At 41.7% G+C, this 11658-nt stretch overlaps 1 protein-coding gene across 1 annotated transcript in view; it reads left to right on the forward strand.

Annotated features, from left to right (window-relative positions):
* Positions 1–5051: 5051 nt before the first annotated feature.
* Positions 5052–11658, forward strand: part of TULP1 (TUB like protein 1) — a 47445-nt gene continuing 40838 nt past the window's right edge. Inside the window, exons 1-3 of the mRNA XM_042464299.1 lie at positions 5052–5098; positions 5719–5772; positions 10160–10208. Of these exons, the coding sequence (XP_042320233.1) occupies positions 5052–5098; positions 5719–5772; positions 10160–10208 (150 nt within the window). The remainder of the gene's footprint in view (positions 5099–5718; positions 5773–10159; positions 10209–11658) is intronic.

Genomic DNA, 11658 nt, shown 5'->3' on the forward strand with positions numbered 1-11658 from the left:
GGTCTACTAGAACTCCTAGATCCCTTTCACATATAATCGTGTTAAGCCAGGTATCCCCCATCCTATATTTATGCCTTTCATCTTTTCTGCCTAAGTGCAGTACCTTACATTTCTACCTGTTGAAATTAATTTTGTCAGTTTTGGCCCAGCTTTCTAATCTATTCAGCACACTGTGAATTTTGATCCTCTCCTCTGGGCTATTATCTACTCCTCCTAATTTGGTGTCATCTGCAAATTTGATAAGTGTGCTCCCTATTCTTTCATCCAAGTCATTGATAAAGATTTTGAATAGCACTGGGCCCAGGACAGAACCCTGTGGCACTCCACTGGTCACTCCTCTCCAAGATGAAGAGGAGCCATTGCTGAGCACCATCAGGGACGTAGCTAGGATTTTAGGAAGGGGGGGGTCCAGACTAAGTGCCACCATTATAATGGGGCTTGAGTGCGGCAGCGCAGCAGCACACACCATTCATTTTTCTAATGGAAGGGGGGGGCCCGGCCCCCCAAACCCCCCCCCCTGGCTACATACCTGGCACCATTTGGGTTCAGCCAGTTAGCCAGTTACAAATTTCTAGCTTTCAGATTCTCAATTTCTCATTCATAATTTGGAAGAAAAATACAGATGTGATATATATTTGTTCTGGATACATTTTTAAAACTAGGATAAGATGAATGAGCATATACTAGTCTATTGTGCCATATTTCTGACAGAAAAGAGCTGGTGTGGAGGGAGTCAATGTTCCAAGGAAGCTGTATTATGCTGCAGCCCTTGTTTATCAGACTGTCTCTCCCTTAAGGTGATCAAAGCCGAAACGTCTCACTAGAGAGGCTCAGCATGGCTCCTATGAAGGTCTCAGAATAGCTTCCCTAATCTCCTTTCCATGGCTACAGATGAAGCCCATTCAGCAGAACTGTTTAGTAGAATCAAGTACAGTCTTGCCAGCTCTGAGAGTCCTGAAACAATGCAGAGAGATTCAGTTACAGACTTGGAAAGAGAGAATAATCTCTGGTCTCCATGACTGTAAACACTGAAGTACAGATGCTCATCATGAGTAGCCATGTCTATAAGGAGAGTCCAAAACTGCAAACTGTTGTCCTAATCCATTTTAATAAACCAATTCTTGCCATTTTTGTTTCTACTGGTAACAGATCTGTTGTAAAGCCAATAGGTCTTAATTGCCCATTCAAGACTAGGCCCCCTAACAATACTTTCTATAGCAATAGGTATAGCCAGTGGTGTACCTAGTGTATCTGACACCCAGAATGGATTTTTTTAATGTCTTGGTGGGGGTGGGGGGATCCACCGGTTAGTCAGTATCCCTTGAAGAGCTCCAGGTCACTCTGATCTCATTGATATTTTGGAAGCATAAATTTTGAGCATCAAAGGCCACTCCCACTATGCTGGCCGATTCCTTTCTCTCCATTATTAACTCTTAACTTCTCTACCTTTTTCAAGTTGGAAAGTGCAAAGAAAACGCACACACATGTGCACACACACATTGGGGGGCACTGTCCCAGCTGTTAAGGAAAATGCAAACACTTGTGAATGTAAGTTTTACATTTGTTTCACTATCTAATTTGGAAAAATAGATAAGACTTATAGGCTGATCATGTTTACTCAAAAGAAGTCTCATATGTTTGGGTGCAATTAGTTTGGAAAAGGACTACAACATCCAAAATTCCCCTGCCAGCATGGCCAATGAGCATAGTGGCTGGGGGATCTGGGAGTTGTAGATCAGGGTATAGTTCATTTCCAGATATATATGATTTAGGTCTGAAGCATTAGACTGTATGCATGCTTTCCTGGAGATAAGCCATGATGAATAAAATGATTGCCATACCCTGTGAAGCTTATTTCCAAAGCTGTCATGCATAATTAACTTTGACAGCATTGTACCTTTATGTAGAAGTGAACTTCCCTCTGTGCAATTACTCAGAAGTAAGTCCTCCTCAGGACTTCAGCTTCAGCTATCTTGAAATCATAGGTTTACTTGGAAGTGATGCTACTTTCAGATTCCAGCTTTTCTTCCAAAATAGAGTTTGCGGAATGAAAAAAAAGCATTAAGTCATGGAGGCAGTGAAAATTTAAAGGGGGGGGGGACAAAAGGAGAGTGGGGTTGTCACTTTGCCCCAGTGCTCCTTAAGTAGACTTTCCAAGCTTTGCATGCATGTCCACTTGTGCACTCTCCCACTGTTCTGGTGTTGCACACAAGCACAAAGCAGCAACACCTTGGCAACATATGCTGACTGCTGAGGCTGGAGTGTTTGGAGCAGAATATGTACTTTCAGGTGGTAACTGGAGGGGCCATCGATCCTCCTCCCCATCTAATAAATGGGTTGCAACTAGGTTCAGAGTCATTTAAGGTGGTGGCATATGATGTCACTGATCCTACTAATAACAAATCCCAGGTAGAGGGCTGCCTCTGAAAATCCCAGTTCTGCTACAATAATTAATTCAATATATTTGGAGGGCACCTTATCAGGAATCATTGTGGTGTCGCAGTTTGAACATTGGACTATGATTCTGGAAACCAGGTTTCAAATTCCACCTCAGCCATGTAAACCCACAGGGATTTCCTTGGGCAAGTCACACTCTCTCAGCCTCAGAGGAGGGCAATGGCAAACCCCCACTGAAGAAACTTGCCAAGAAAACCACACTATAGAGCAGAGCAGCCTTTGGGTCACCATAAGGCACCCAACAACAACCCAATCAGGAAGGACTGCCTTAACTAATGTAGAAAAGAATGCTCCCTATCTTACTGAGTCTAGTACTGCTTAGTTCACAATAGCCACAGAAGCACCAAGGCAGTCTCAACACTCATTGGTTTATGCCATAGGGCTTGGACTGAGATAGGTATCCTTCTTCCTACTAGGAGAAAAAGTAGCTTATTTCCAAATAAATAAATAAATAAATAAAAATACCCTAGACGAGATGGAAACTAGGATGAAGCCAGGATCAAACCCAGTAAATTGGAATTGACATTAGGAGGTCAAATCAGAAAGGAGGGCTCAAGACAAGAATCCAGTAGGTCAGGCATGAAGCCAACCAGGTTATTCTTAGTACACTAATGTAGACTCTGGTGGCTCTCTGAATTGAGAGTTCACCAGCTTTTCAAACTCTATTCCTGATTACTTGGCAGGAAATAGCTTTACTGATGGGATCAATAAAATACTGGGAGTTTTGGCAAGCCTATTTATAAGTTCTGTTGTGCACATAAGGATGTTTCTTAAAAGAAACTAAGGCCTCATACAGACAGGCCAAACTAAAGCTGCTTCTGGTCACTTTGGAGATATGCTGTTTAAATGATGCATGCATGTTCCTAAGAGTCCAGAAGCCATGCCAAAGCCATGCTCTAGTCCTAAGGACTGGAGCATAGCTTTGGCGCAGCTTCTGGACTCTTAGGATGTCTGCATCATTTAAACAGCATACCTCCAAAGTGACCAGAAGCAGTTTTAGTTTGGTCTGTCTGTATGGGGCCCACATGAGTCAGACTGAGGCTTATGAATTCCAGGTCAAACCTGTGAAATTGGGATTAATTCTACCAGTGATTTAAAAGGAGTATAGTCAGTATGAAGATGTCAGGAAGGGACGCAATGAATCTTGATGACTTTGTGCCATGTATACAAAATTGCTTATCTCACATGTTATATGCTTTCCACAGTTCATTGTTTTCATGAGATTTTGTGCATCTCCTGTACCTCTTAGGGTTTCTCCCATAAATGCTATCCCATCTGCCTCTTGATGAAGGCAGGTACTAAAGAAAATCTAACCTTTATGCTATGAACACTGGCAAAGAGAACAGCAAGGATAAAGCATCATGGCCTGGTGGCGCAGTGGTTAAATGCCTGTACTGCAGCCATTCACTCAAAACCACAAGGTTGCGAGTTCAAGACCAGCAAAAGGGCCCAAGCTCGACTCAGGCTTGCATCCTTCCGAGGTCGCTAAAATGAGTACCCAGACTGTTGGGGGCAAATTAGCTTACTTGCTAATTAGCTTACTTGCTGTTCACTGCTATGATCTTTGGAATAGCGGTATATATATAAAAAAAAACAAATGGCACATTAAATACAGTTGGCCCTCCGTATCCAAAGATTCTTTATCCACAGATTCAAGTATCTACAGCTTGATAATATTTTTTAAAAATAAAAATTCCAAAAGCTTACCTTGATTTTGCCATTTTATATAATGTTGCCATTTTAATATGCCATTGTATTTAATAGGACTTGAGCATCCATGGATTTTGGCATCCACGTGGGAATCCTGGAACCAAACCCCAGAAGATACCAAGGGCTCACTGTAAATAGTGTACAGCTGATGTGTTCTGTGTCTTTTACTCTAAAATAACTATTCCAGTACTGATTGAGACCACAGCTGCTTGATTCCTCAGGCTCTCCTCCTGATTTGAAGGTTAAGAAAATAGGGAAAGCCCACAACATTCCACACACGATCCATAGTGTCACACATTCTGCACTTGTCATTGCTCATCAGAGCAGACACTTCCAGAGCCACAATAATCTTCTCTTGGCCCTGTTTAAACGAATTACAGTGACAGATGTTCCATTCTTCCGAAACCCCTAGGAGGCCCGTTGGAAATCCATCAGCCCTTGAAATCCTATTACCTGGTTTGATGAAAAAGTTTAGCATCTTCCTGGCTTTGCACCTCCCTCTCTTCATCTGTTTCCTTGTGGAGCTACCAACTCTGCTTAGGTGGCCAAAGAAATCAGTGCTGGAGTCACCTGTTGCTGCTGCTGTTCCTGGCTGCATATGAATCAAGGAATTACTTTCCAGCTCTGGGAGATATCATGAAAATGACATTCTAGAGCTGCCTTGCAGAACAGAGTGATGAGAAAGCCAAAGAAGAGAATTTCCAGCTTCTCCAGGGTGGATGTACTAATGTCTCCCACTTGATTTTACACGGCAACTTGTTCATATACATTTCTTGGTTTAAGCCAGTACCAGGAAGGAAGGAAAGAAGGACTCTTTTTAGACATCTATACTGTCCCCACCAAGCCTTCATTCTCTCTGAATTAGAGAGTTTTATCTGCCTACAATGCCCCTTCAGTCAGACATTCTCCGTGAGGTGTGGACATCAGATGGGTAAGTCCAAACTTCTTTTGCTATTAGGCAAGGATAGATTGTTACTGGAACAGAGCTGAAAAATGTTGCTTGTTTAGGCATGGCCATGCTGGCTAGCAGATTTGGGGAGTTGTCCCCCCCCCAAATTAATTTCTGGACTGGAATAACCATATAAGTGAACAATCTATTTTATCAGATGACCTTTTTACCAGCCCTCCCTTCATGGCATTCAGGCTGTGGAGGTGGTCTGAGTCAAAAGACTTCAGTGGCTCAGCTTCTCCACTCATTTGCTTGTCCTTTTCCCCTGGGTTCTCCACATAACCACCCAAGGGGCAAATGGAGAATGTTGTTCCATCTCCTTTCTCTCTTTTCACTGTGAGAGAAACAAGAAAGAGGATCTGGGCAGAGAGGTTCCTAGGGCCAGCAGTGAATCCTCTCCAAGGGTGTGGGCTTCAGAAATTGCCCATGAGATTTGATACCAACACATGCCACAAGGCCCTTCTCACTTCACCCTGGCAAGCATTTGCCAGGTTGGCTTTTTAGGACATCTGATGAATACTGTTCTGTGGAAAACAAAGAAAACTTCTCCAAAAAAAGAGGTTGATCTGCTATAGAAGTATACATCTTCTGCTTTTACACAGGACACCATCATTGGCAACTATATCAACTTTGTCACTCAGGTGGAATGGCAATAGGTAAGAACAGAAGTAGGCCAAAAGTTGATCAGGATCTAATGGTAGATTGCACTTGTGTATTACACCTGGCTCCAGCCAGTGGACCACTGAGTTCTAGTTTGATGTTTTTAAACCAAATCATGCAAGCCTGAAGTCTGTGCATTCCTGAGTTAGATGCTTTATCTGTCTCTGTCCAGATGTCAACTGTCTCACATCTCTGTTCTGATTCTAAAGTGAGTGAACAAGAGCTACTTAAAGCTTTCCTACTTACCTGTTAGGCTTGAATTGTATGGGATCTTTCAAAATAAGGTTTTTGTCTGCAAGTGCTATGAAGTGAACCAGACCTCACCATTAAATTGGCCCTTGTTCTGTCAAATTGACATGTGCCAAGGGAATCTGATTGTGCTGTTACTAGCATTCTATAGACTTGTTCCCCCTTTTGTTTTTAGTAGAGTGGTTCCTGCCCTTTTGCTCTTGTTCAGTCTAGTTAATAGCCAACTCATGTAAACTGTACATATTGTTTGGTAGAATTTAGATTTCACTAGCATTCAGCTTTCACAAGCTGCAGACATGAATTCATTATTAACAAGAATACGTGAGACTGAAGTTCAGGACGTGCTTATATTCATAGGTACATCTAGATTTCTTTGGCATTTATTAATTTATTAGAAAAGCTGTTAGCAGAAGAAATTTCTAACACAGTTTTGGGCTACAGTGATACTCGGAAGGCATATACTAAACTGGGAAAATAAACAATGTAATTAGGATATTATAAACCCCACCAAAGCCTACCCAAAAAGTTTATGCATGTTGCAGTTTGTAATATGGTGAAGATTTAACATATTCATCTTACATCTCCATGCAGCTCTAGGAAAATGATTTTGGAGATAATTTGATGTTAGATTCATTGTTTTTACTTTGTAAAAAGAGTACAGGTTCGCAGTTGCTGAGGCCAAAGTTCACCACTCAGAAATTTTCTCTGCCGTCTAAGTGTGGAGGCTAAGATAGCCTCCTCAGCCTAGTGCAGTGCAGTGGCTAAAATAGTCGACTGTCTGTGTGGGACTACAGCTCCAGCATAGCTATTGGGCATGCTGTCTGAAGATGATGGGAGCTGAAGTTTGAACTCTGGAGGGCACCAGGTTGGGGAAGGCTAGACCAACAGACTGAAGAACAAAATGGGAAATCCCAAGTTGGAATCTTGCTCCTACTGTGACCTCTCCAGGTACCCAAAGGCTAGCTATAATCTCTTAGATTAAACCTCCCACTTGCAATATGGATATAGTAACACTCACCCACTGTACAGAGCATTACAGTGTTTAAGGATTATAACAAATTTTCAATGGGTTTGAGTCTATAGTTACTGGTAGGTCCCAGGTCAGTGAGCTGGTGAGTCTGAACCAGGTTTTGGATAGCATCAAAGGCACTGTCCAGGGTTCTGTAGCTGGTCTGGGGCAGTGGTTTAGCACCTTGGATAACTCAAGTCTGAACTAAAAGTGGAATACCTTCATAACCTCGCTGACATGAAACCCACCAGCTATAACTAGTGTGAAGCTCTCTTGCACACTGAAGAGCACTGCATAAATCTTGGAGTTCCTTATTTTGATGGGTTTCTGCACCCACTGTTTTGAAATCTATAATATTATATGGCAATGCAATGTATTTGCTGCCATATTGATTTATGATGTATAGTAGTGATAATTAATTTTCCTGGCCACTAATAATTTTTTATGACTGATGGTAATACTGATCAGTTGATTATTCAGTATAGCGTTATCACTTTTTTTTCTACCTTCACTGCAAGGGTATGTTGTTGTTGTTGTTGTTGTTGTTGTTGTTGTTGTTGTGTGCCTTCAAATCATTTCTAACTTATTGTGCACCTATTCCAGGGTTTTCTGGGCCTGAGAATGTGTGCTTGCCCAAGGTAACTCAGTGAATTTCCATGGCCAAGTAGGAAACTGAACCCTGATCTCCAGTGTCATAGTGCAACTCTCAAACCTCTACACCAGTGGTTCCCAACCACTAATTAAACTTGCTAATTAGCTTACTTGCTGTTCACCGCTATGATCTTTGGAATAGCGGTATATAAATAAAACAAATTATTAATTATTATTATTCCTAATGCCGCGACCCTTTAATACAGTTTGCCATGTTGTGGTGACCCAAACCCATGAAATTATTTTCATTGTTACTTCATAACTGTAATTAAATAGGTATTTTCCAATGGCCTTAGGCGACCCCCATGAAAGAGTCATTCGACCCCCAAAGGGGTCCTGACCCACAGGTTGGGAACCACTGCTCTACACCATGCTGGCAATTGTAAAAGCTACCTCCACTTACTTTTTATTGAATAGTCTGTCCACCCAGACCCACTTCTACATCCTTGATTGTTTGGGATGGCCAAGTCTGAAGGTTCTGCCAGGCAATAGACCTCACCTACAGCCCCACTCATCTTTGCATCAACTTTTTTGACATTTGTTTGTTTGTTCATTTATTCATATACAAAGGCTCCCCAAGGAGGCATGTGACATTATAACTTACAAAAGCAGAAAGAATTCAGTGTAGCAGGCAAGAACTTAAAACTAGTCTTAGCCTAGGTACATAGTCCTAAAAATGTGTTTAACCACCTGGTGAAAAATCATCAATGACAGTGAGGGGACCAAGCAGACGTCTCTTGCAAAGAGAATCCTACAATACATAACCCACAACTAAGAAGACCCTGTCCTGTGTCCCAGCCAACTTCATCACTACTGCCATTGGCATCTAGGACACAATCAGAGATATCCATGTAAGAGGAAGCAGTCCCTGGAATATTCTACCCCCAAATAATGTAGAGCTTTGTTCATAATAAGTAGCAATTGAAATGGGCCTGGAAATAAACCAGATGACAAAATAGCTTAACCAAATCTATTGGTGTTATGCTCAGCAAAGCAAACACCAGAAACAATTTGCACCAACTAAAGCTTTCGTAACATTTTTCAAGGGCAGACGCATATAGAATAGGTTGTGGTAATCTAATGTGGGAGTGTCTGAGGTATGGATTTATTGTCTCATAGGAGTTTATCACATGAGAGGAATTTCTCTTAATTTTGAATGAAAAGAATGTGGGGCCAGAACACATTTACGTGAATTCGCTAGTTCAGCGAATTTACATGAATTCGAATTGCATTCAAACTGACTTTGCCCGAAAATAGCTTGCCATTGCCCAAAACTGCATGTGATCACCTCTCACACAATAATGTGAAACCCCATGATTGCGTTCGGACTGACTTCCCATTGGCCGAATTTGCATGTGGTAGTCTATCACACAATAACATTAAACCCCGTGATTGCATTTGGATTGCCATTGGATTATACTTCCAATTTCCCTTGTCTGATAACCTCCATAGTCAGTGGCGTCACTAGGGTTGACATCATGTGGTGGGTAACCCATGGTGTCACTCCCTCCCCATTGACCTCCTCCCATACCACACTATGCAGAATCCTTAGTACTGTTCTTGTACTGACTGATGTTACTTGTAAATCATAATTCCCATATATCACTGAATGTAAGGGCAATGATTGTGATATAAACAACATGAACAACTAGCAAAATTAAAATTATACCTTTAAATTACAGTATCCTACACGCAGCCTGAATGTAGTTACTTTTACATAGTTTCCTATGGTTAAAGTGAAAATTTGGTAAGATGTAATGTTCTTTAAAGAAAATTTAAAAACAGTTTTAAAAAGATTAAAACCTAAGGCCTCTCCTTTGTCTGCCTACTGAGCGTTGCTCCACTCATACCTTTTCTTCTGCTGAGCTCAGCATTTTAAAAGGATGCAGGTGAATGCCACAGCCCATTTCTGCCAAAAAGCAGATGTTTGAGGAGCAGTGGTGTCACACACACCCCTTATTGTGTCACCTGGTACAGTCCACATTCTCTGCACTGCACCCCACTAGTGATGCCCTTGCTCATGGTAGAACACAGTGTACCTCTCCTACATGATTCTCAAAGATATCAGGAGAGGTCTGTCCTTGCATCTTGTCTCACACCCTACGCAGTAGAAGTGAGTGATAGTTGGGATATGGAATGATCATAATCACTCCTGATGGAACTGTGACCTGCATGCATTCTATACAAATAAATCAGCATATGGCAACTTGGATGCCAAATACCCACAATATGATAGGCTGCAGTGTCACCTCCTGGCAGGAGACAGAATCACACATAGTTTACTGGACACCATCATGGCTATTTCATAAAATCATAGAATCATAGAGCTGGAAGAGACAACAAATATCTGTGGTTGTGTTCTTTTAGTCGATGTCAGTGTGGTGAGAGATTGCTTCACAAACATGGTCATAAAACAGTCTGAAGTAAATGTACCTCCTATTTCCTCTTCCTTTCTTTGTTCCCCCTTCCATTAGTGTGAATGAAGAACCTGGAAGCCCTCAGCAGCAGAGACTGAATAAGCAGGTAGGAAAACCCTTTGTACCCACCCCTTTATCATTGTATTAAGATTTTAGTACTCCATAAATGGCTACTCTATGGACCAAGTAAAGTTGGCCCTCTGTATCCAGGGATTTTTTATCCACAGATTCAACTTTCTATGGGTTGAAAACATTTTTTTAAAAATGCATAAATTCAAATACACAAATCTTGATTTTGCTATTTTATATAAGGGACACCATGTTACTATCCCATTGTATTTAATAGGATTTGAGCATCCATGGATTATGGTATCCACAGGGGGGCCCTGGAACCAAACCCCAACAGATGCCAAGGGGTCACTGTATTACCTTTTGGATAAGTTATGGGTTATCTGTCCATACCTTCCAGTGAACTAGACTGAGAGTACAATGCTTTGGGGCAACTGAGAACAAAAGGAGAATGGGAAGAGGTAGCTGCCACATAATAATAAAGAGCTGGGAGGAAATACTTTTTGGAACTACAACTTCCAGAATCCCCCACCCAGCATGCTGACTGGGGGATTCTGGAAACTGTAGTCCAAAAGCACTACCCTATGCCCTACTTAGTGCTAAAATTTGATGGAGGCACTGGCAATGCCACAGGCTCCTGCTGTAAGGTATAAGAGAAAATTCTAAAACCACATCTGGTTTGGTTATCTTGAAAATACCAGTTTGAATTTGTTTGATGGTTGTAGCTCTTCCAAGGTCAGAGTGACCAAGTTCCAACCTTTATGTATGGGGGAGAGGAACTGTATTTATGTTCTATATTTCTAGTAGATTTACAGCATGGCAACACACTTGCAGTTGTCCCTTTTGCTTATCATGACAGCCCTGTCAGTTTTATGCTAGGCCTGACAAATGATGACTTGCTCAAAACCATCCAGCATTCCTTCTGGCTAAGTGGACACTCAGATTCAAATCCCATCATTGCTATTCTTTTCCACTACTTCACAATGACATTCCTTAGCAACATCTGGCCCAGATTAGGACTGTGTTCTGTCTTTTTGTTTAACAGCAGGAGCCTGAGTGAGTTAATTTGACCCAGTTAACCATTTATCAATAATCCATCAATTGAGACTGACCCTTACATCCCCATGTCCCAGGTTACATGCTGTACACTAGCACCTGTTTCACAAACCTTTACTGCCCAAGCCATATGACTCATATGTGATCAACCATGTTTATTTATAGCCTTTGAAGAATGGGATTAGAGGCAAGGCGCCTAATCTTGATCCATCTGCTTCTTCCGCATAGTCACTCTGTGTGACCTCAATCTCAGAGGAACTGTGCCATTGCAGGCTATTTATGAGCACCTCCTAGGATCATGGTGTTCCTTCAGTCTATTTTCATACCCATGCTCTGTAGGTTCAGAATCATATACAGCCTGGTCTTATCTGTGTGTCCATCAGACTGGCCTTCGATGTTTCTAAGAAATGTAGGGCACATAGGTTTAAGAT

This window comes from Sceloporus undulatus, chromosome 4, assembly GCF_019175285.1.
Source record: "Sceloporus undulatus isolate JIND9_A2432 ecotype Alabama chromosome 4, SceUnd_v1.1, whole genome shotgun sequence".
Lineage (NCBI taxonomy): Eukaryota > Metazoa > Chordata > Lepidosauria > Squamata > Phrynosomatidae > Sceloporus > Sceloporus undulatus.